Below are 26,710 nucleotides of genomic sequence, written 5' to 3' on the forward strand. Positions count from 1 at the left end.
AAATCATGTCTTGCTAACTTTAATTCATAGAAGGTACATCCCAAAAAGAGCTACTTTAATTAATTTTAAATAAATACTTGTATGAATTCATCAAAGAGCTGTAAAGATAGACAGGGTAATGGGCCTAAATCTGATTTTTATAAGGCCTTAGTGCTTGAATATAATGCAGCGAAGATGTTTGTTGGGAACAATTGGAACATTTTCCGGGAAAATTCAACAGTATTTAAGAGTGTGAACCAGGCTGTAAATTTGTTTTTAAAACTGCCAGGGATTTTAAGAGTTTTTAGTGCATCCATAGAATTAACTGAATCTGAGTAGTAAAAATGGTATGAAGAAAATGTGATTTTTGCAAACATTGTACCGGTATTTTACAAGTTGAAGCTCTGACCCTTGAGAATGGCTTAGGCTGTATTGTGAAGCTACAGACTGGTAACTGCTCCACATCAGGGGTGGTTTATATTGCAGCCAGTTTGGGTTGCCCTAGTTTTCATGTAGGCAAAACCGAAAGAACTTTAAGAAAAAAGATTTAAAAGTATAAATGTAATATTTTAAATAAAAAAAAATAATAGTATCCTTTTTAAACACACACTGACCTGTAAAGGGTTTAGAGATTTTAAGTGTGGAGTTCTTGAAAACATTGATATGGATCAATGGGATGGATAATGGGAAACTAAGCTGGAATATAAAGAACGGTGATGCGGTCTCACCATCTGGCCTGAATGAATACATTTCCCTACAATCGGCCTTAAAATTACACTCAGCCAAGCTATGAAGGTTCAGTGTAAATTATCATTATTCACTGTTTTTCATTATTTGTTACTAGTTTTTCTGAGTTGTTATTCTCACATTTTCTTGTCACCTTAATCATAAAAGGATGTTTATACAAATAGTTTTTATATATTTTTAACTATATTTCAAAATGTCAACACATATACAAGCAATGCATTTTTGTTGTTTAGTTAGTATTTGTGTTTTATTGGATTAATCACCTTCTTAATATAATTTGATGTTTTACTGTTGATTGGTTTGTTTTTAATGATTGTGGTTCAGGATTGATGTATATAAAGGAAACATTGTAATGTTTGCGATTGCTTCTGATGAAGTCCCTGTTTGGAGGGATGGAAGTGCTCAATTCTTTATTTACGATGAATTTAAAGTACAACATTTTGTGACATACCTTCTATAGAAATGTTATATTGCTCTACTCCTTCCAGCTTTACTTTGGCTTTCTTTGGTTATTAGTGAGACAGTAATGCTTACGCCAGCCAGCTATCTTTGGTTATTAGTGAGACAGTAATGCTTTTGCTAACTTTCTTTGGTTATTAACTGTAGTTCAGCTATTTTTCTCTGAAACTTCCCACTTTGGGAGTTCTAGTGCTCTCCACATGTGCGCATATTGGTGTCACACACTGCATAATAAGGGCAGGTCTAGCTGCTGCTCTGTTTAGGTCCTTTCTGCCACTTACACAATTTAGAATTGCCATTTAACATGGTGAAGTTTCTGTGTTCAGTGCCAAAAAGTTATATAATCATGGAGTTTATGTGGAAGACAGGTTATGAACCAAGATGGGTATTCATTGTGCTGATTAAGGAATGAAGTACAATATCAAAATTTTCCATGATTGCTAACATTTTAGTGTAGTTATCCAAATGCACTAGAGAAAACCATCAGGTGAATTTAACATTTCACAAGATGGTAGCAGTTGACAGTACCCATCGTGGGGATCGGCTATAGAGCATGCTATGGGAGGATCATGGCATGCTGCTAGTGCTAAGCCTTTTGCAGGCTTCTGTTGGCCATTTATATTCAGTATTTGTATCCTGGGACATGGTGCCCCATCAGCTAGTACCCATCAAATATCCATCACATGATTGTCCCCAAAAATATCTACTATGCATGATTACACCCTGTCTACACCAGGGCAGAGAGAAGATTCTGACCCACTGTTAAAAGGAACCTAAGGCTGTTGTCTAAGAAATGGATAGGGAGGATAAGTGCATTTTCTTTATTCATTTATTTATTTAAATTTGTATACTACGGTGGAACACCTATTAAACAGCGACCAATTACAGGCTCAGCCCAGGTTCATTCAAATGCCACGTGCCACTCCCTACCACAAATTCCTCTTTTATATAAAAAAATAAATAAATAAAGCTTATGAAGTCCATCATAGAATGTGACTCTGAAATCATTATCTGGCAAATAAATCATAGGATAGGAGTATTGGGTCATCCCAGCCATGAAGCTTATGTTCTGTGATACCACTGATGCAGCCTAAAAGCAGCCAGATACAGCTCCCAAGAAGTTGGACATCTATTACAAGGCATCATCTGAGTGGAATGTGATTCTGACCAGGCATCTTAAAATGGAAATAGATCCCAGAGACCACAACACCTTGCCCATTTACTACCTGGCAAGGTGTCTAAAGCTTCAGACAAGAAACGCAAAAACATATTCTTTACTCCACTGGGGCACATATCCCACAGTATATTCTCAGTTGTCTAGATATTAACCCTCCCTAGTGGATTAGTGGATTAGGCACATGAAAATCTTTCAGACTTGAGTCTTGGCTCAGACAGGAGACGATTGTAATACATGGCTGCTTGCCATATGTTTCATAAACAGCACTGGTACTGTGGATATGTTGTCAAACTCCTGTGGACTTTACTAAAGCTGCTACTAGAAGGTCTTTGACATTCCAAGTGTCAAAATGTGTGTATGCCGCATACAGAAACCCCTTTTTTTCTGTTTTAAGTTGCATTTTATGTACATTGTGTGAGGCAGTATGCATTACTTATCTGTACCATTATACAGCTATGTCACAGGCTTTTGCATCAAACAAGATATTTTTTGTACATGATCAAAAAAGAGCAGCATTTTACCTTCTCCAAGGATGATGCCACAATATGAACAAAAGATGGTTAATAATTGGCTTAGTAAGGGGTGCAGTATTTGTCAGCATGGAAGGAGATGGTCAACAGACCATGCTGCTTTGCCAGCAATGGTCTGCACCTCTCCCCTCTAGACTTTCAAATAATAGCTAAAACATTGTCTTCCCAATAGCGCCTTTTTAGGCAATGCCAAACTGAAAGTACTTCCTATATAAATCAAAACCAAGAAAATCTAAAGGTATTACTGCTCAGTGTTAGGAGTCTAAACAAAAAACTCCACTCCCTAGAAACTCTCTTTACCCTAGAGAATGCTGACATCTGTGTGGTCACTGAGATATTGTTTAAAGCTGCGGAGAGATTTCCACACATTTAGGCCAGCTATTTCACAGGCAGGTACTGAAGGTGGAGGTGTGTCTATTTACATCCGCAATAAATATACTTCAGGGCTGGTCAAACACGACAATGCATTTGAGCTGCTCCATGTTCAAATCACCATTGGCAAAATCCAGTACCACTTCCTTAGAAGCTCTAGGTCCCTCCTGTATGACTCAGGAAACCCATACCATGTATTTAAACTTATAGAAACACTAACCATCCAACCCAGTACCATATTCATGGGTGACTTTAATTGCCCCACTATTAATTGGGAATCCTATACGACACAAAATGTACAGCCACAGAGATTTCTGGATTTTGTAAACAAAATCTCCCTGGACCAGATAGTCAGTGCACCAACCAGGGGTGCAACCATACTGGATCTGGTCCTCAATAATATGGGAGAGTACTGCACAACCGTTTCTGCAATGCCTTTCCTGGTGAGGTCAGACTAAATAAATGGTCTCCTTTAAAGTAAAAATTAAACCTGAACCCACAGCTAAACCTGGAATATTCAGGAACTAATTCTAAGGTTAGCCTCCACCGATTACTTGATAACCTGGCAAAATTTTAAGCCCCTATAAACCCTGAGAACACTGCTGTCTATGCAGAGCTGTTCACAGAAACCCTTTACAGGCATGTTAATAGCTGCGTAGAGGCAGCTGTACGCGCCAGGAAAAAGTACAGAACTAACTCAAAAAACAAGCCACCCTGGTGGAATCACAAAATCAACAGGCTGTATAACAGAAGGAGGAAAATCATGGCAAAAATTACGAGGTGTAGCACCCAGCAAGATAAAACCACTCTCATCAAGCTAAACAAACAACTCAGTGGACAAATAAAGTCTATCAAAGCCAAACATGAGGTACATTTGGCCACCCAGGCCAAGGACAACCACAAAGCATTCTTTACCTATGTCCGCAACCTCAAAGGCAGTACACAATTGTGTGGAGAGCTCATTGTAAATGTAGCTACCTATACTGAGCCAGAAAATATAGCAAACCAACTGGATGATAAATTCAGCTCCAGCTTTACCCCTCTGTCCCCGTCAACCTTCCCTCAGTAAATATCAAATATAACTCCCCCTACTGTCACTAGGGAACACATCCTTAATGCTCTCTGTAAGACCAAGAACACTGCATCAGTGGGCCCAGACAGTATCCCAGGGTGCCTTCTAAATTGCAAAAAACATGACTTGTCAGGGCCTCTGGAATTACTGTTTAACTGTAGCCTCCTAACAAGCTTTGTGCCTCATGAATGGAGAAAGGCAACAGTCATCCCTTTGCGCAAATGTGGACCATCTGCAGACACTGGAAACTACAGACCCATAAGTCTCACTAGTCTTATATGTAAAGCCATGGAAAGAATTATCATGGAGATGATCAGTAGAGGTATAGTAAACCTCCAGACACTGGACTTAACCCAGTTTGGTTTCGTCAAAGGCAGATCATGCCTACTCAACCTGGTGGACTTCTTTGAGAAGGTCACCAAAGCAATGGATGAGGGCAAAATCAGTCATATTGCCTACCTTGACCTGGCAAATCATGTGACACAATACCCCGCTCAGGCATTGGAGACAAACTGAAGAGGTTAGGTACAAAGCTGTATGCCACCCAGTGGATAGCCAACTGGCTCACAGACAGGACCCAGGAAGTTAGAATTGGGAAGTCCACCTCTACAAAGAGGCCAGTCACAAGTGGACTCCAGGGATCAGTCCGTGGACCGCTCCTTTTTGGCATTTACTTCTCATAAGTCAAGGTCAATGTCACTGGCCTCTGGGTGACTAAATTTTCAGATGACTGCAGATTAGGAGCTGTTATTGAATCTCACACTGAGAGGAATGGTTCTTGCTATATTACAGTTTGTTTTGGAGACACAACTGGAGGAGGCTGTCTATGCAGTTCTAGCCTGTTACAGTTCCCATAGTCCCTCTTTTGTTATTGTATGTATTGGTTGTCATGATTCAGGCCCTGTACAAATAACGCTGATTCCACTTGGTTTTAAAAATAAAAGTGTAATAACTATCTAGTCACATGTAAAATTGGTCATTTGCATCACGGAATGATAAATGTTAAAAGGCAAGTTAGTTGTAACTTAGCAAAAAATCTAGAACATTGCAGTGCTGAATTTCCCTCACTGGTCCTCTCCATTCACTAGAAAACAAAGATCATACAAAGAAAACATCTGATTTAGATAGTGAAGATAGCGTTGATTCAGACTCTTCATTTAATCTGGATGGTGCTAATATTTTTTAATTTATTTAAATTTGTTAATCGAGCACTTATTACTAATTACCAATTACTTATTACTAATGACCAATTTCACACTCAGCCTGTGAATGAAGTACAGACCAGCAAGTGTAAATACAATCACATATACAGCAATTATACTGAACTAGACTGAGACAATGTGTGTGCAGTTATATGAATTGTGGATAAGTTAGAGAAAGCTAGGCAGGCGGAGGTGTAAGTTGAGAGAGGTTGAGATGGAGGTATGTAGGTTTATAGGAGGGGAGGTGGAATTAAGTTGTGTTTCAAGTTATGGCAGTTGTATATTGCTGTTTTCTGAGGATGGGTTTGTAATTCTCCTAGGAATGTTGGATTATGGAAGAGATGGTATTCCCACTGGAAGAACAACCCTCTCAATCTTTCTTTAATTCAGACTATTGCTGAATGCATAGGAAGAGAGCTAGCAGCCTTTATATCAGTTAAAGTTCTCAAAGTAGATATGTTTTGTCTTAAAAATGAAGATAATTCAGGTGGTACAGGAGTAAGCAAGCTGGAAAAAGAGGCTTTGAGGATGATGTCACCAGCGTCATGACAAATGAAATAGCAGCTTTGTCCAAAAAAAAAAAAATATATATATATATATATATATATGTGTGTGTGTGTGTGTGTGTGTGTGTATGTGTGTGTATCTACTCTAAGCACATCCATTTTGGATTTAGAACAACCAGGGTAACAGTGTTAACTCAGTATAGACTAAGGTATGATTACAAGCCAGAAAAGCTACAAGAAGCAGTCAAGAACATTTTCCTTATGGTAGATGGCCCCTTGTGCATTTTTCTTCTCATATTGTAGTTGCGGCACACAAAGTCTTTGCCGTCTTCTCCCACCAAAAAGCAAACCTCTGAGAATTGTGAACGCAGATATTATCAGTACAGCCAATAAGAAATAGATCGTTAGCTGCAATGGAAATGATTTAATATTTTCTAGTGATGTCAGGAGAGTCAGAGCAGAGCATTCTAGCGTTGGACCAAGTGTTCAGATATTGATTCAGTGAAGTATAAGGTTACATATGTCTTAATCCAAACATGGTATCTTTTAGTTGAAAAGGGTACCTTACTGAAAATGGTATATAAGCATCTCGGATTTGAAGGGAATGTTTTGGTCATGAGTGACTGTTCAGGTTGCAAGACGTACTTGTTTAACTAGCTTTAATGGTCATTTAGCTTGTTTGCCTATTACAGCTACATACAGTAAGGAACTAAGTCTATGATGGTGATTTTCCTTTTGTTACTGTAGTGCTGTTTGTATAATCTAAGGGATAAATACTCCTTTAATTGTACTTGACTTTCCTTTGTATTTCTCTTCAGTATTCTATTGTATTGAAAGGGCAGCCACGGTGATGCAGCAGTTAGCATTGTCACCTCACAGCAAGAGGTTCTCTGGTTCGATCCTCGGCTGGGGTGCCTTCTGTGCAGAGTCTGCATGTCCTCCCTGTGGTCGCGTGGGTTTCCCCTGGGTGCTCCGGTTTCCTCCCACATCCCAAACACATGCTGTAGGTGGATTGGACACGCTAAATTGGCCCTAAGTGTGAGTGCGTGTGTGTGTGTGTGTGTGTGTGTGTGTGTGTGTGTGTGTCTCTGTGTGTGTTTGTGTGTGTGTGTGTGTGTGTGTGAGTGTGTGTGTGTGAGTATGTGTGTGTGTGCCCCTGTGCCTTCTGTGGAAGGTTGGGCACCGAGCTGGCAATTCGACACTGTAAAACTCCACTGCCAATCATGAGCGGACCGGTGATCCGCTGTGGTGACCCGTAACCGAGAAAAGCTGAAAGAAGAAGAAGATTCTTCTGTATTGAAAACTAAAACTGTCCCAAACATGAATAGCTGGAAACCACAACTTAAAAAACAAAAATCCACCGAGGCAAGCCCAGGCAGGTTATCATGACAAAAGAAGGCAAAACCCAAAGGCAAGCGAACAGAGTAAAAATCATTTATTCACTTTCTTCTAATAGACTTCTTCAGAACTAACTACTGAATAAACACACCACATATAAAAATACTAAAAACTAATCAAATTACAGAAACAATTATCCAATCAAATAAAAATTGATTAGGCATTTAAAGCACCAATATAATCTAATCAAAAGGCGTACACAAAATAAAACAAACATTGAGAAACCTATAAAAATTTTCTTCACTTTTAATCTCCTATCTTTAAGAAAACATTTAATATTTGTAAAAATCATTTAATCCAGGAAAAGTGTCGGGTCCCATTTTTATGTGCCATAATGTCTCTCTCTGCTCTATTTTGTTCCTATAATTTTCCTATCTTAGATCTTTTAGGACCTGTTCTAATACTGCAAATGTAAATGTTTTATAACTACAAACTAACTTATGTTTATAGGGCATTATTAATGTCTTTCTTGATTGAGTAAACATGTTCCTTAACTCTGTTTTGTAGACTTCTCTCAGTCATTTCTGTGTAAAATAATCACATTTCAAACATACTGCTATATAGACTATCCCCTCAGTTTTACAATTGTAAATGGGTAAAGTAATTGGAATGGGTAAAGTAATTTCTAAATGTTTTAAACTCACAATGGCCCTTCTAGAATGTATCTACAGTTGGAACAACATCCTCATTTATACATACCTTTATTTTTATTTGACTCAATTTTTAAGAGAATTATGCTAGTATCATTTTTCAACAATTTCTTAATATAATTTTATAAACCAATTTGGGGGAGGCACCAATCACTTTTACCAAATCAGCATATCCTTCCAATGTTATCCAATTTCTTCTAATAATAGAACAAATATCAAAATTATACACTGTCTTGTCCAAGCAACAAGCCACTAAATGTTCTGAGGTACTTGTATGTTTTTTCTTGCTACTCAACGGTTTAATAAGAATAGGAGGAAAATCAGTGTTTCTCCTTAACTTAATTTCCTGTGCAGTTTTTATTAACTCATTTTTATGATACCCCCTTTCTACAAACATCGATGTTATAAACTGTAATTCTTCTTCAAACTTCAAATCACTAGTAGTCATCCTAGAGGTTGTAATAAATTGGCCTCTAGGAATATTCTTTTTTCATAAAAAAGGGTGATTACTATTACAAAGGAGATAGTTACTGGTAAAAGTTTGTTTCCTGTGTATCTCACTTTCAAACTTTAGTTCCAATTAATAGTTACATTTAGGAAATTCACTTTATTACCAATGTCCCCCAAGGTGAACTTCAACAAATCAGAATATTCATTCAGATTTTTTAAAAAGACTTGCATTTTTTCACTGTCACCTTCTATAATAAAAACCATGTCATCCACAAATCTATAGTAAAATACTACGTTAAAAAAACTAATTCAAGGGGACAGAACTGCTTGTTCCCACCACATGAGCACTACATTCACAAGTGCAGGGGCAGCAGCTGACCCCATAGCCACCCCCTTACTTGTCTGTATATATTTTTATCAAATAAAAAAATAATTGTTGCTCAACATAATGTCTAAAAGACTGCACACTAGATCTCATTTGTAAAACTTCAGACTTCATCAAATAATTTCTAACATAATCCATACCCACATAATGAGATATACAAGTAAAAATGGAACAAATATCCACAGTAAAAATCAAATTATTGACTTGAAGTAAATATCTGTCATTAAATGCCCTGACTTTCTCCAAAAAGTCCCAAAAATCTTTGATATAGAAGTTTATTCTCTGCACTACAGGATTCAGTATATGATCTAAGAACAGAGAAATCCCTTCTGTAATATAATTGGGGGCCGACACCTTTGGTTGAATAGGTGGATGAATTGGGTTCCTTATAAATCTTGGGTGTCCCAAAAAGGATACCTTAGACAGGATGGTCCATTTTCATAAAATTGTACACATCTAGGGTTATTAATCCTTCCATTAAAAACTCATATAACAACCAATACACTTGTTTAAAACTGCTATAATCTTCAAAGATAAACGCCAACAAATATTTATCAACATTACGTAATCTCCTCATAGATTCCAGAGACTCTGCCTGATACATGACCACCATTTCACCACCCTTATCGGCTTTCTTAAACCTTAATTCAGTCATATTACATAAGTCATAAGAGCACCATGTTCTTTATTTGTTAAATTAAAAACTTTTTTCGTGGGTCTACTTTTTGAAAGTTCCCCAAGATCATTCTCACAAGTTCACTGTGCAAGATTTGTTCCCACAAATAACATTTTATTAAACAATGTTGTCTTTTTTGTCTGTTCCTCAGTTGATGGGGTCTCATGTCTAACCTCAGATTTGGCCTCATCCACCTCATTAGACATTTAGGCTCCATAACTTGACCTTATCCCCTTACCCATAATACCATCTTCTGCTTAGTTACCTCATTTACCGCTTCAGCGTTTGGTCATTGTTAGCTCATGCAGGTCTTGATTAGACTTTTTGTATTATCTTAGTTGCCCTTTTTGCATATCTTTATTCCTCTCCTTTTTCCCTTAAAAAAAAAGAAAGATTTAACATTTAAGGTTTTTCTGAAGATTTATATCCTATCCTTGTTTGTTGGTTATATCACTGGGCCTTGAGCTGTTGCTCATTTTGGAGAGGCTGTGGATAAAACTAAAGAATGGAGGAAGCTTTTCTCAGATCATTCTCCTCTTCCAACTTCTTCAGGCTGTGTTCTGCCTAAGAAACTCTTGAAAACTTTGGATCCATCAACCTCTTCAGGCCCGACCCCGACAAAATCGAAACCTTCCTTTTTCAACTACACCCTCAGATCTGACCCGAGCCAAATCAAAGTCACCTCAAGGTACTTCTAAATTCTCTCCGGAGTCAGTTACTTCGAGAATGCACTCACCATTCCTACAGGTCACTTCTCAAAGGGTATCCTGTTCACCTTTAACCTCCTCCCACAGGTTATCTAGGAGCCTAACAGAAGTGGATGTGGACAGGATGATGAGAAAGTTTCTCAGAACACATATTCAGTTGGGAGTCGTTCTAGCTCTGGCTGCCATTCGATCCATGAGCCTACCACCAGTACCACCCCAGCCTTTGAATCCTACTTTGATCTCTCCATTGGTTTCAGAAACTTTGGCCCAGAGACTTCTGAACTTGTCTGTGTCAGATACGAAGGGCTGGCAGTCTACAACTCAGACACCTTTTCTGGCCCAGACTGCTTTGACTTTGTTGGATCCGGAAGAGTCTAAGAGGCATAGCTTTGTAATAGATCTGAGGGGTCTTGTTAGAATCCAATGTTTTTGGAGCCATCCCTTCCTCTCAGAGCCTAGGCAGTAGACTACGTTGAGGTTGGACCATGGTGGGGGGTTTGGGCTCTGTCCTATCCAGGCGTTGATGGTTCCTGTCCATTTGAGACTTGGTTCTCCCATGGCTTCTGCTTTTGATGTAGTGAAGAGACCTTTTTCCACCTCTGTGGACAAGACATTCTTGTCTCCCTCTGCTCCTCCTCATCATCAACTGTCTACTGCAGATGCTGATTCTTTTCTTACTGTCCCATCAGGACAGCCTGTCCAGTCAAGCCTAGAGACCATCTTCATTAAGGACTTTGCTTGCACTTCCAAGTCCTCCCCAGAACCTCCCCCAAGAGAACCCCATCAGAAGCATGTCTGTGAGAGGAGACACTTAAACTCTCCACAACAGTCATTAAATGAAGACAGTGATTTCAGTGAAGGGGAAGGGTCCCCAATCACCCCTTGAGGATGTCTGTTTCAGCAAAATACTTAAAGTTTTGAGGCAGAAAGTTAGTTAGTCTTCCCCCTCCCCCCAAGAAGAATCCATGTTTCTTGAGGCTTTCTGAACTGCTCAGCTATACCTTGGATATCCCCCCCAGTGAACACGATTGTAGACCTCATCTCCTGCCTGGCTTGAAGAATCCATGTTTCTTGAAGCTTTCTGAACTGCTCAGCTATACCTTGGATAGTCCCCCCAGTGAACACGATTGTAGACCTCATCTCCTGCCAGGCTTGGCAGGATCCTGATGTCAAGTAGCCTATTCTAATTGCATTTAAGGATAGGGCTCATTGGAGCAAGAATCCCCCAGTGGATGCTGTGGTGGTTGCAGCAGCTACCAAGGAAGAACTCATGGAACGTAGTTCTTCTGTCCATCCCCTTAACAGAGAGTCTGGGTTGTTGGACAGATTTGGGAGGCATGTCTACACTTCAGCATCCTTTCCCTCCATGTCACTAAATTATTTGGCACACATTACGAGATTTCAGAGGGAATTGATCAAACGGTTTTTCAATACTCTTTTGGGGTCCATGTTTGAGGAGAGCATGAAGAGTGTATCTTCACAACTGGCCACCCTGAAAAGGACCTTCAAGAACTGTGGGTTCAAGAATTGCCATAAGAAAGCACGCCTGAATGTGACTTTGTGGAACCCTTCAAGTTTTCATTCATTAATGCCCTTTTAGATGGTTCCACCTTGTTTGGCCCGAAGGTGTAGGAGATTGACTCTAGGAGTGAGCAGGATGGTAAGACATTTATCTGCCACAGGAATCCATTTTTCTATCCCTAAAAGGACCTTCTCCCAGAACCAGAGAGGAGGCAGAAAGGTGTGGTTCAGAAAAATGCAAGGTTCTTCTCAGGACTCCTATTGAGACAGATCCCCTCACAGCAGGCGGGGGGGGGGGGGGACTCTAACGGAAGGCATCATTCCCAATGCAGAAGTGGCCAGGGCTTCAGAGGTCCTTTATCTGAGAAGCCCTTTCATCACCCCTGAAGGATTATCAGACTGCTGCACTCTAGAGGCATAGCAACTATCAAAGATTACTGGGTGCAGATTATAATATCCAGAGGTTATTGCATACCATTTTTCCTTCTACCCCCACAAGAATTCCCAGCATTCCACTCAATCAGAGGAAAGCAGCAGCCATAGAATTAGAAAAGCTACTGAGAAAAAGGATCATGTAAGCAATTCCTCCAGACCAACAAAGATCCAAAACTTACTGGCAAAAAACACAAACTTCTCCGGAACCACTAAAAAGCCAGCAGCCACCAAAGTCCAACAAAATGAATGCAAGATATGCAAACAAGCGTGATTTATTCAAGTATGAAGTGCGAATTATTACATACACTTTTCGTCGGAGCTCCTGCCCCAACTTCCTCAGACAAACACTAACCAACAGTTAAATTACCCTATATATATTAATTACACCAATTATTCTATTAATCTTTAAAATTTTTAAAATTTTAAAGTGACAATATTGCTTCGTAAATAATTCAGTCAAAGAATTCTATTCTCTGTATTACATATATATCAAGCATTTAATATTACAAAATTGATGTGTGAACATTACTATACTCTTTGAAATCAATCATTTAATCAATATAAAATATTTAATCAATATAAAATAAAATAAAAGAAAAATTATTCACAAATCAAATCTATATGGATATAATGCATGGTAACTGCACTACTAGTATATATGTGCGTATATATAAAAACATCCTAAACCTAGTCCAAATAAACAATATATAACAAAATTATTTATTTATTTGATTATTTATTTACATACTACGTTATTTTATTTTATATTGATTAAATATTTTATATTGATTAAATGATTGATTTCAAAGAGTATAGTAGTGTTCACACATCAATTTTGTAATATTAAATGCTTGATATATATGTAATACAGAGAATAGTATTCTTTGACTGAATTATTTACGAAGCTATATTGTCACTTTAAAATTTAAAAAATTTTAAAAATTAATAGAATAATTGGTGTAATTAATATATATATAGGGTAATTTAACTGTTGGTTAGTGTTTGTCTGAAGAAGTTGGGGCAGGAGCTCCGACGAAAAGTGTATGTAATAATTCGCACTTCATACTTGAATAAATCACGCTTGTTTGCATATCTTGCAAAAGATCCAAAACTTACTCTAGGTTCTTTTTAGTTCCAAAAAAAGACGGGAACTAAGACCTGTTCTAGATCTCAGCAAACTAAATCAATTCATGAAGTACTCAAAGTTCCATATGGTTACAGTTCAGTTCATTCTGCCACTGTTACAGAAATATGATTGGATGTGCTCTATAGATCCCCAGGACGCGTACTATCATATCAAGACAAAGGCACTCCAGGAGATATCTACGCTTCTGTCTGGAAGCCAGTCACTCTCATTTCAGAGCCTCTGCCCTTTGGTCTCACCTTAGCTGCCAGGGTGTTCACCAAGTGCATGACAGTGGTTGCAGCTCACCTGAGACTACATGGATTCAGGGTCTTTCCTTACCTGGACGACTGGCTCCTTTCTGCTTCCACCAAGCCTGTAATGATTCAAGCCAGGGGTTACTTGCTCCATCTATGTCTTCAACTAAGCATTACAATAAACTACAACAAGTCTCAACTCTCCTGTACTCAAGCCCTGGAATTCATTTGTGCCCATCTAGAATATGGTAACACAGATCACAGGTTTACCACAGACAAGACTAATCAATCTATGGAACCAAGCCTTACATATTCTTTCTCGTCCTTCCCCTCCAGCCAGGCTTCTATTGAATTAATGACAGCTTCAGTAGTGCTGGAACTATTAGCAAGGTTTTACATGAGGGTTCAGCAGTGGACCCCCCAAGTGCAATGGTCAATAAGGTGCCATCCTCTGACAGCACCTGTTCAGCTTACAGATATTTGCAAAGTCCTTGAGAGACTGTCTGATTTATGATTGGCCCCAGTTCTTCTATACGACTCCCCCCCCCACCCTTATCCCCAAGTTTCTTTCGAAAGCATTTCAGTGAAAGTGCAAAGTAATCCTCATTGCTCCATTCTGGCATTGTCAAGTGTGGTTTCCCTTCCTGTGGCCTTGTCTAGTTAACTCTCCTTGGGTACTGGATCCTTCTCAGGACCTTTTTCTCATGCGTCTGGGTACCTCACCCAGACATTTGATCCCTCATGTTGGCCACATGGTTTCTCCACTTCCAGTGATGGCTAGAATCTCCAGGCTTTCTTCCCCAGTTTGTCACATCCTTACTTCATCCCAAAACATTTCTGCCAGGAAGCTTTATAAGACCAAGTGGAAAAGATTTTCTATTTGGGCCCTTCAAATACAATCACACCCCCTTTCAGCTCCTGTTCCAGCTGTTCTTAACTTCCTTGCTTCCACCTTCAATAACAGAGCTAGTTATTTGACAATTAAAGTGAAACTTGCTGCCATTTCAAATTTCACTTGGGCAAAAAACATTATTCTCTGGCCTCACTGAAGTTGTGTAAGGCTTTTCTTAAGGGTATCCTTTTATTCCAACCCACTGTTAAGGACCCCATTCTTTCATGGGATCTAACAACTATTCTTCAAGCTTTGACCCTTCAAGCCTTTAACCAAGGCAGAATTAAAGGTTTTTGTCATGGAATACCCATCTCCTTGTTGCCTTTACATTAGCAAAATGGGTATCAGAACTTCTGGCACTTTCTTTCCAGCCACCATACCTAATTTTTCCTAAGGACAGAGCATCCCTTCAGGTGAATTATTCCATCCTGACTAAGGTTGTGTCAGAGACTAGTATTAACCAGTCATTCAAGCTACCAGTTTTCTTTGCAAATTTTTCAAAAAAGAGGGAATGCATGCTGCACCGATTCTATATTCACAGAACTGAAGATTTCAGAAAATCAGAACAGCTGTTTCCTTTTCTAAGGCAAAATTGGGCAAATCATTATCTAAAGTCACCTTGGCTAGATGGCTCACTGATTGCATTGCTTTTGTCTACAAGAGTAAAGGATTGTCATTGCTCTAACCATCTAAGGTGCATTCCACCAGATTGATGGCTACACATCTGCTTTTTGGTCCAGAGCTTCTATAGGTGACATTTGTGTAGCTGCTACATGGTCCAATGTTTATACCTTTGACACATTACAAATTGGACATGTTATCTGAGAATGTCAGCTTGTGGCTCAGCTGTACTCTGGAATATCCTTCCTTGAGGACCACCCAGGGTTAGTTTAGCTGGGGACTCTGTCCCATCACTTGAGGAATGGACGAAAAAGGCAACATTAGATATTAAAATTATGTACTCACCATAACTCAGCATCTATGTTGTCTATTTTCATTCTTCCTCAACATCCCACCCTTCAGCCCTCTTCCTATTTCACAATCTCCTAGTGTGTCCTGAGGGGTTTTGCGCTGTCAGTCTTGCTGCGTAAGCTCCAGTCTCTTTCTCTTCCTTTTCCTCTTCTATCTTTGGTCTGTAGTTGGTGTACCACTTGTTCAGGGTATGTTAATGGTTGGGTATTTTTCTTGCTTGCTATTTTCCTATAGCTGATCTCTGTCTACATTGGCTTTTGAATTGAAGTTTTTCATTTAAGGTTTGGGTACTTTTGTCTTTTTATACTTTTCTTATATTGCATTTTTGTTTTAAGTTTGTTTTGGCACGGGTCAGTTCAAAAAGTTAGAAAAGAATTGATTTGCACACAGTGAATAACATCTTGCTAATTAATGGGAGGAGATGAGAACCAGCATTCCCTTTAACTAAAAATATTTGGAGGAATCTTTATTTAGCTGGAGTGGTTGTTTGACTTGCTTGCTTTTCTCTGACTAGCTATTAACAATCTCTGTCTGCATTTGATTTTCCCATCTACTCACCCAAGTGTTGTACTCCTAAACTTGGTGGCTGTTGAGTTGCCTGCCTCTACTATTAATCTGATTTTGGGCACTCCTCTCAGCCCCTTTTTCATCAGCTCATTCTCCTGGGTATAGAGAAATCAGTTGAGAAGGCCCCACCCCCTTTCTCTCTCGAACTTGAATTATCTTCTGTCTCCTTCCTTCCCACTTGCTAAAAAAAGTTGCACTTTTATCAGCTGCTTTTACTGTATCTGTTCTTCTTCCTACTGTATTACTTTATTTTACTTTTTGCTGCGTGTTTTTAAAAGTTTTAATTTGCATATATTTTGCTGCATTTATTACTGCTTGTTAGTAACCTGATTAAAATATATAACTGTTATTCTAAGTCTGTTAGTTTTGATTTAAGCACTTGGGCTTCAAACTCATTATCTTGTGTAAGGAAGGTTTGTGGTCTACACTCTTGTGGCAGGAGAGAGGTAGCTTACATCCTTTTAATTTGGGAATTGCTGATTGAAGGTTTATTGTGTCTTTTATTCTAAAAGTGTCTTAGCTGTGGTTTAAGCACTTGGGCCTCAGGCCAGTTATTTTACATTAAGATGGTTTGTGGTCTACACTCTTGTGGTAGGAGAGGGTAGCCTCTACCCTTCTGAGCTGGCAGTTGCTGGTTGAAGGCTTATTGTGCCTGTTATTCTAAGTGCCTTTGTTCAGGTTTAAGCTGAATTGATTAGAGCTTCTCTGCATTTGGCATCCTTTGCCAGAGGTCCAGAGAGTTTCTGCTTGAATCCAAGCCATCCAAAGCTAAGAACAAAAAATTAAGTTATTTTGAGTTTGATCTGCACTTTTTCATCTGTGTTTTGCTGTTTTACTGCATTAATTTGTGCCTTTTCGACTGTTTTTACTGCTTATGCCCGCTTATTACCTGCACTTGCTTTGCACTGAAATATTGCTTAGTTAACATAGACTAGATCCTAACTTGCTGAATCTAGCCTGTTTTAATTCACTTGAACACAAATCCAGCCATCTTACATTAAGAAGGTTCCCCTGCACCCTTGTGGCAGAAGAGTGTGGATATAACCTTGTCTGAGCTGGGGATTGCTGGAGGAAGGTTCATTCTGTGATTTCCTATTGGCAGACTAGTTTACTGTTTAATTTCGCCTGTATATTATTTATTTATTTGACATTTGTTGATCGGGTTAATCTGACTGGCAGATGCTCCTTTTCAGTGGAGACCTGAGGAGAAAAGCTCCAAAGGGTAGATAATGTATAAGTAAGTAACACAGTAATCACATACAGTAAAACAGTGGTCACTTACATTTATCCAGTAGTAGTTGAAGTACAAATTCTTACAGATGAAAGGCATTGTCCTACACATTATCAAGGTGATAGTAATAAGATACAGTATAACAGTAAGCACATATAGATACATCCTATAGATAGTCACTGTAGAGTTTCTCATAGATTGTTCATGAAAATATTGTTACAACACTTCAGGACTGGAAAGACTGTAGTAAAGCCGATTCTGTGGAACACGTGGAGGATGAAAGAAAGGAGGGTTAGTTGAAAGTAAACGGGAGAGATACAAAGGAGGAGTTAATTGAAAGAAGAGGGAAGAGATAGAGGTAGATTAAGTTGCGTCAGTGCAAGAGCATGTCCAAATGTTTAGTAGATAGTCTTTTAATGTTTTTTGAAACGGTTTGTATTAGAAATTGATCTTGTGTATAGGGGCAGTTTATTCCAAACTTTGGCAACTGAGTAATTATAGAGAAGTCTGCCAGTGGTTTTGTTGGGTTTGTATATCTGGAGGACATGTTGGTCAGCTGCAGAGTGAATGATTAGGAATAAGGGACATGATGAGAGTTGAGTCAGCAGGACAGAAGTGGGGTTGATATAAGATGGAATGAGTGAGATGTAGTTGAGGCAGGAGGAGTTGATTTTGAAATTCAAGCCACTGTAGTTTTTTTAGCAAGAAACAGTGGTATGAGCAATGTGGTAGGTTGGCAGCAGATCTAGTAGTTTTATTATGTATAAGTTCTAGCTTAGTCAAAAGATTTGATTGAAGATTAGTTAGAATAGTGGCAGCATATAGTAGGGGGGGCAGGGGATAGGCTTGTGCTAGAGGGACCGACCTCTGCTGCTTCAGGCTCAAACAGAACTTCTTCCTTCACACTAATAATCCACCAAGGATGTGTATTGTAAAACACAGGTTTAATCCACAAACGAAAACTAAATTTAGCGGAAACAGCACTTGTGGTACAGTCAAGTAATACAATCAAGTGAACAGGTTTAGCACTTTCATCTGTCCGTAACAGACTTCCTCAGAACCAACATTAGTTGAAATAATCTACCTTATATAATGACTTTTGGCGCCAAAAATTCAATTCAATCAATTTCACTAAATTAATACATTATATACAATATATACAATAAGAAAATAAAATGTGGAAAACATTTAAAACCATATTACTATATACTCCTATAAAATGGTGATTAGTAAATGAATACATATTCTATGGATTGTACACCTAAGCTACTAGGAATAATTAAATATGTAAAAAATTCAGTACCAAGTACATATCAGTTGGACAATGTATAAGTTAAACATCCATAACAGCATAAAAATAAAAATCAATTCCTTATATAAAAAACTACTAATACATATATTAAATAGTGTGCCTAAATCCTCTCTTAAGTATTTCTATATTTGATTAATAAAATACTTAGTTGATAAAGTGCTAATTAATATATCAATGCTGCCCTAAGATAAGAAATGGCTTTAAACTAATGTACTCATTAAGTCCTGGATAAGTTGTGGCATCTAGACAAATTTGCCACTTACTTTCCAGGGTACCCAACCGAGCTTTCCAATTGCCGCTGCCTGCTGATCTATCTACTAGTTCTAATATTGCAAACTTGAATTTGTGCTCTATACCTTTGTCTTTAACATGTTTACTAAGTGCATTCTTGTCGTCTCTCTTATTGATTTTGTAAACATGTTCATATATACGAGTTTTTAATTTTCTCTCTGTTTTACCTATATAATATGCGGAACAAAATGTACACAAAGCTAAATATACAACTCCCTGACTATTACAATTACCCGTTCTAAATTTGCATGTACTTTTAATAATGTTGTCCAATTTTACACATCTATCTTCATTAATGTATTTACATTGTGCACATGTTCCACATCTTTTGGTACCCTTTCTAGTGTTATCTTTTAGATGTCTATGTTCACTACTTTCTACTATCTTCTTAAGATTTAAGAATGCCTGTATGTCATCCACTAAAGAGCTGACGATTGAAGAATTAGAACATATACATAAACTATTTACGAAAAGAGGCTACCCCAAAAATATGTTAGTAGATGTGGTGGAATATGTGAAATTACAATGGGGAAAGAAGTTTTGCCCACTATTAGGTCAAGAAGGACCCAATAACAAGATGAACAAAACATCAGAAAGAAGAGTATGTGTTATTATGTACAACTTACATACTAATTTAGTTAAAGAGATCCTATGTAGATATTGGACACTACTTTCTAATATGGATGGTATAGGACATATAGTAGGACCAGATCCAAAAGTAGTATACAAAACAGGTAAAAATCTTAAGAAGATAGTAGAAAGTAGTGAACATAGACATCTAAAAGATAACACTAGAAAGGGTACCAAAAGATGTGGAACATGTGCACAATGTAAATATATTAATGAAGATAGATGTGTAAAATTGGACAACATTATTAAAAGTACATGCAAATTTAGAACGGGTAATTGTAATAGTCAGGGAGTTGTATATTTAGCTTTGTGTACATATTGTTCCGTATATTATATAGGTAAAACAGAGAGAAAATTAAAAACTCGTATATACGAACATGTTTACAAAATAAATAAGAGAGACGACAAGAATGCACTTAGTAAACATGTTAAAGACAAAGGTATAGAGCACAAATTCAAGTTTGCTATATTAGAACTAGTAGATAGATCAGCAGGCAGTGGCAATTGGAAAGCTCGGTTAGGTACCCTGGAAAGTAAGTGGCAAATTTGTCTAGATGCCACAACTTATCCAGGACTTAATGAGTACATTAGTTTAAAGCCATTTCTTATCATAGGACAGCATTGATATATTAATTAGTATTTTATCAACTAAGTATTTTAGTAATCAAATATAGAAACATTTAAGAGAGGACTTAGACACACAATTTAATATATGTATTAGCAGTTTTTTATACAAGGAATTGATTTTTATTTTTATGCTGTTATGGATGTTTAGCCTTATACATTGTCCAACTGATATGTACTTGGTACTGAATTTTTTACATATTTAATTATTCCTAGTAGCTTAGGTGTACAATCCATAGAATATGTATTCATTTACTAATCACCATTTTATAGGAGTATATAGTAATATGGTTTTAAATGTTTTCCACATTTTATTTTCTTATTGTATATATTGTATATAATGTATTAATTTAGTGAAATTGATTGAATTGAATTTTTGGCGCCAAAAGTCATTATATAAGGTAGATTATTTCAACTAATGTTGGTTCTGAGGAAGTCTGTTACGGACAGATGAAAGCGCTAAACCTGTTCACTTGATTGTATTACTTGACTGTACCACAAGTGCTGTTTCCGCTAAATTTAGTTTTCGTTTGTGGATTAAACCTGTGTTTTACAATACACATCCTTGGTGGATTATTAGTGTGAAGGAAGAAGTTCTGTTCGAGCCTGAAGCAGCAGAGGTCGGTCACTTGTAATTTGGTTACAACTCATTGTGTTTACCTAGAGGGAGTTTAGATTCATTTGTCAGGAATTTTTTGTTTATATAGAGTAGACCAAGTTTTTGGTGAGTCGTCTTAATGCAGTTTTGGATGTGAATATCAAATTTAAGTAGGTCATTAGTAATAACCTCTAATAGTTTAGTGTGGGGTTCAACCTTGATCGTTGTGTTATTTAGGGAGGTGATAGTGAAGGTGGATTTGATATATTGGAGAGATTTAAGGAGGAAGAGAAGGAGTTAAGTTTTATTAGGGTTAAGTAGGAGTTGGTTAGATGTTAACCATTTTTCAGCTGAGTGGAGAGATTCTTGGGTAACGGTGAGTAGATTATCAGAGGTAAATAGTATTGTGGAGTCATCAGCATATTGTGTTAAGGTGGAGTCATCAGCATATTGTGTTAAGGAGGAGTAAGGACTGGATTGATAGAGGTTGTTAGTGAAATTTTTAAAAAGTAAAGGTCCAAGGATAGAGCCTTGGGGAAACCAGTTTGAACAGGGAGGAAAGGGGAAGAAACAGAGAGCTATTTCACAGCCTAAAGTCTGTTTGAGAGGTAGCAAGAGAACCAGCAGAGTCTCAAGTTGGAGAGATTAGGGCTAGATAGTTTGGATAGAAGTAGGTTGTGGGAGACAGTATCAAAGACTTTTGAGAGGTCAAGGAATAAACATGAGACTAATTTTATTGTTGTCACAAAATGTAGAGGCAGTGCGTGTAAAAGAAGTTAGTGCTATGGCTGTACAGTGGTTAGGTTGAAAGTCATAATGCGTGGGAGTAAGGAGATCTTCTCAGAGTAGATGAGTGAGGAGCTATTTATGAATGCAGTTTTCAAGAATCTTTGAAACGGATTTAGAGTGTTATTTGGTTACATATGTCTACAACAAGTATACGAGTGATCAGTTACTTGTCTTGGTTATATAATGCTGTAATATTTTTTTTAATCTTCTATAATTCAGATGCATGTGCTAAATGACGGAGCATGCACCATATATGTGAACATTTTTTGTGCAAAACTATTTGACTTAACCTGTTCTTCTGTTAGATATTGCAGTTTTGGTTCTCATATTTAATGCTGCCAAGTCCTGCCCAACCATGACAGCACTGTTTTCAGATCACACATTCCGTCACTACGCATACCTACGAGACAGTCTGTCTCACCTAGTTCCAGAATTGCGGGTAAGTACCCTTGTTCCAGAATTGCAGGTAAGTACCCATTTGCATGATCTTCAAACCATTTTAAATGGTTTATTGCATCTTATGTCGCAATATTTAAAATGACTGAAGAAAAACAAACAGATCTGCTTACTGTTGTGATTAAAGGTGAATTCGTATAGAGTTCATAAACTCAGCAAGAGATGTTTTACGGTTTATTTGCTGATCCACAGATAAGCCATGCAAACACACACATTAACATGCTCAGAATGTGAAAAATTAAGAAAATGCATCTTTTTAAGTTCACTTGCTTCATCGTTTGACATTTATTGCCATTGTTAGACTAAGCAGAAGATGATGCCTGGTAAGCTACTACCTTTCATGATTATCATTCAGAGATAGGTATACTTCAAGGGTTCTTGGGCCACTGTTTCTCTCTGTTCATATAAAGTAGGCAATAATGGAGAACACTGGATCACAAGTGCAAATACAGAATACTAAGTGACATGGTTATGCACAGACCAAAACTGTTACTGCCACTAAATATAATAAAAGTAAAAAGGTTTTCATTATTGCTGAGCATATCTCACGGTTGTCCTTGACATTAATTAGAAAAAAATCTTAACACGCTGAATGAATAACATGTCCTTCAAATGTGGAACACTGTGGAACATGGACTTTTTAAAAATAAAAAATGAGGAACATTCCTCATAATGAGATCACTTGAGAGGTATGAGTAACAATAATAGGTTTCTACCCATTATGTTTAGCTTTGCCCCTGTTTATTGAGCAAAGAAGTATAGATGTTACACAACTGCTTAAAGTTCTGAAAGCTACGCTAAAACACTGGTGTTCTCCAGTATCACCATAAAGTAAAAACTAAAGTTATTTTCTTCAAAAAACACTCCCAAGAAGCTTTGAATAAAAAATCCTGCACAGGTTTTTTGGCTATTGTAGACCAAAGTGAGATTGTGAATAGCTGAAATTATGTAGACATCAGTGATTCTTAACCATGCTGACATTACAGGTAAGAGAAATCAACAAAAAGTTGTTGCACTATATAGAGTTATGCCCTGATACATGCTAGGTACTAGGCATTATATTGCCAAAGACTTTAATTAATATGTCTTAGTAATAAAACTTGATTTAACCAGATGACATTCACACACAAACTTCTGACATATCTTTGCCCCCATCTGTCAAGACTAATAGCTCATCCAGCCTGCATTTATTAAATGTCCCAAAATTAATTCTAGAACTGGAGTACAAGTTCCTTTGCCACTTATTCACCACTAACCAAGAACCAATACCAATTGTAGTATGTCTTGAAAACTCATTCCCTGATGTGATATACCTACACCAGCTGTATTTTTTGCCTAAAATAATCTTGCAGGCAGTGGATTACAAAATAATTACTTGCCTTTTTCAAATTAAGAGATGAAGTCTAGAAAACCTGAAAAAGAACCCATCCCCTGGCAACAGAGACAGATTAACTTGTTTGAAGAACCTGGCCAAACAATTTACTAGACGACTTACAGCCCATAAACTAGTCTCCTCCCAAAAATCCTCCTTTAACAACCTTGAACATTTCTGGAAAGCTGTAAATCAAATCACTGGGTAGGCACCATCTTCCTACCCCTTAGGAATAGACTCAGAACAATCCACCTCTAGAATGCTTTCTTGTGATGATTTTCTCAAAAATTCTTTACCTTCACACTGCAACATCTGCCATTCCCAGTACCAGAGCTTCTCCCTTACATACCCTGTTCTACTTCAAAGCCATCTGAAGGAAGTCAGAACTCTTCTTAACATCCCTTTGATGCTTCAAATGGATATGATGATGTCCACCCCTTAAAGCTCATAGAAGAGACTTTCTTGTGGAACCGTATAGTAATTTACAGTAACGGTCTCACCCACAATAGTATGCACTCAGTCTGGAGACAAGCATATATCAGATCCTGAAAAGCTGACTTAAAACCAGTTATGTAACTACTTGCAAGCATTCAGAATCCTGTAACCCAGACAGCATAACTTCTAGACCAACCAAAGCACTCACAAAGCTCTACACACACACACTGATGACATCCTCTTAAACGTTGATAGAGGAAATTTAACGACAATGTCGTTTATTGATTTTACAAAAGTCTTTTATCTTATTGATCGTTCCCTCCTACTTAAGTCACTTTCCACTACAGGAATTAACAACCAAGTTTGCCAGTAGTTTAAAAGCTTTCTATATGACAGACACATAAAGGTCCAAATCAGTAGTTCCTTGTGAAGCTATCTCATTATATTCCAGTGTACCCCAAGGCTGAGTTCTTTCACTCATGCTGTTTTCCCTTTTCATCAACACTCTTCCTGCTGACCTTCTATACTTCACCGTGTTATCATCCTTAAAAATGATAGTTATTTATATATTTTAGATCTTCCACCATGCAATCAAAAGCCAGTTCCACAAAGATGTCTCAACTTTCCACTTGGAAAAACTACTCCTAAATATCAAAACAATAAAGTGTATGACATTCAGAACCAAAGTCAAGCTTGGCAAGGTCCATAGTAATTGACATTTACCATTCATTAACCTAACCACCACCACCACCAAAACAGTTCTACCAAGAATTTGGTTAAATCAGCATCTTGAATTCTAATACCATGTACAGGTAAACAAAGCAAAAAACTGGCAGCTGTTCTAGGAAATTCAAAATTACCCACTCTCATAATAAATAAAACACATCTATCTTCCACGCTTTCTTGCATGGCATCCTGGAGTAGAATTTTGCCAACTGATTGTTGTGTTGAGGCAAACAGATCTATTTGAGGTGATTCCCACAGATGGACCATTTCCTGGAAGATCCCCCTATTCAGTTTCCATTCATGATGGTCTGTCACACTTATAAATGCCTGTCCCTCAGTGTCCTATTTGGATACAGGACATCATCATTCTTTTGGGAAAACTTGGCTAGGCTTAGAAAAGCCACCTGGGTCGTTAGCCTAGTAAAAATCTATGACTGTTCCTCCCCCAAAGGACAGATAACCATTTGTAAAATTGTACATTTTTCACAACTTAAATAAGGAAACCCTGATGGCATCACCCCTCAAGAAAAAAAACTTCCTCCTTACAAACTTCTGCCAGCATCATCTGCAGATTTGTTACACTCTCTCCAAAGATGTATCAATGTCAATTTATCACCATTGCTCACTGGCTGCCTATCCCTTATAGGATGCAATTTTGGCTACCCCCCCCCCATGCTCTTCAAACTTATCAACCTCCAGTCCTTCCCTTTCTTTACCAACTGTTTATTTCCAAGTACTTGAGTCTACAAACGTTTGTCCCCTCCTCCCAACATAACATCCTTTTAAAAAAACAAATTAAAACTACACTGCTCAGACCACAGCTTCCCCAACCCAGAACAACAAGTCTGAGAATCCCTTCCAACCTCTCTAAAAGAATACATTCAATAAGGAAATAAAACACTTCTTCAAAGATACCTCTTATCACCTAATACTACGTCATCTCATGGGTACATCAGTGTTTGGGTACACTCGCACACTTTAAGCGAACACAGTGGACTTAAGCTTTGTATGTGAAGTACATTGACAAAACTAATGTCCCCACTGTCTTTATCTTCCCTACTGAAGATGATATCACTTTACTTCTCTAGTTAATTACACTCCTAATGACAATTTTACCTCTGCTTCCCAATGTTTGTTTCAGGCTGAATTTGTATCATATGTCTACTGTTATTTTGTTACCCTGTATGCTATAATACCAGTTCTGTACTTTGTCTATTAAAGTTCTCAGGCTGAACCTGTGATCTGAAGTAGGGAGTTCATTTGTCAGCAACCTGTGGGTCTTGGATCCGATATCGGATCCGAGCCGACAACTTGTTTCAAGCTAATGGATCCGAGCTCCTAGCTCCTCCCTTCACCCATAATCCCCTGCTAACCCTCCATGACCTCAGATCTAGTTTGCCGCGCTTGTGGATAGCTGGATTCCCTTGAGCTCAACAAGTAAATTGTCAGATAAGTGTGTTTTTCTGTCAAACTTTCCTTTTTTATTTAAAAATATAAAGTTAGGTACCCTTTAGTATAAAATATATTCCTTTTAATTAGTTTTTTCCCTCCCTTCGCTGGTCGTTAGTGAGTGTGCGTGTGTGTTGTGTTTTTGGGGCCTGTGTGTTTGTGTAGCACTATCTTTTCTTTTGAGTATGGCTGAGGCCCCAAAAGCCATCTTTTTTAAATGTACCGAGTGTGGCCATAAGCTCTCCCCGGCTGATGGCCACACTCAGTGCGTTCGGTGCCTTGGGGTTGAACACCTCTCCTCAGGCTGTACCATTTGTGCAGCGTTTAACCCCAGGGCACTGAAAGAGCGGAGGTCGAAGCTGGTCTTGGCGGGACTTTTACCCCCGGACTCGGCTCCGGCCTCTGCTGCTCCCGTGGTTCCACCACAGCCTGTGGTTGCTGCCATTCCTGCCCCCCTTCCTCCGTCCGGGACTCAAACTCCCGCTAAAGTGTCGGAGGACAGGGAGGCTAGGAGGGAGAAACGGAGGGAGAAGCACCACAAGCGGCGGGCCGAGACCTCCGTTTCGGCCCCGCCAGCTAAGCGGGCTTCTCCCTCCACTGCTTCTAGGTCTCCTCCTCCTCGGCTCCGATCCCCTTGTTTCTCCCCGGGGCCTGAGGAGGCCCGATCTCCATCGAGGTCATCGAGGCGGCATTCCAGGCCTCCCTCGGTGGCCTCTTCGA

General features: G+C 38.4%; 1 protein-coding gene across 2 annotated transcripts in view; it reads left to right on the forward strand.

The window, feature by feature from the left end:
- Window positions 1-26,710, forward strand: part of INTS4 (integrator complex subunit 4) — a 1,189,969-nt gene that overhangs the window by 685,449 nt on the left and 477,810 nt on the right. For both annotated transcript variants that reach the window (XM_044073339.1, XM_044073340.1), the window contains exon 14: window positions 21,858-21,991. In XM_044073339.1, coding sequence (XP_043929274.1) covers window positions 21,858-21,991 — 134 coding nt within the window. The remainder of the gene's footprint in view (window positions 1-21,857; window positions 21,992-26,710) is intronic.

The sequence above is a fragment of the Protopterus annectens genome, chromosome 5.part1, assembly GCF_019279795.1.
Source record: "Protopterus annectens isolate FY-2018-M chromosome 5.part1, PAN1.0, whole genome shotgun sequence".
Lineage (NCBI taxonomy): Eukaryota > Metazoa > Chordata > Ceratodontiformes > Protopteridae > Protopterus > Protopterus annectens.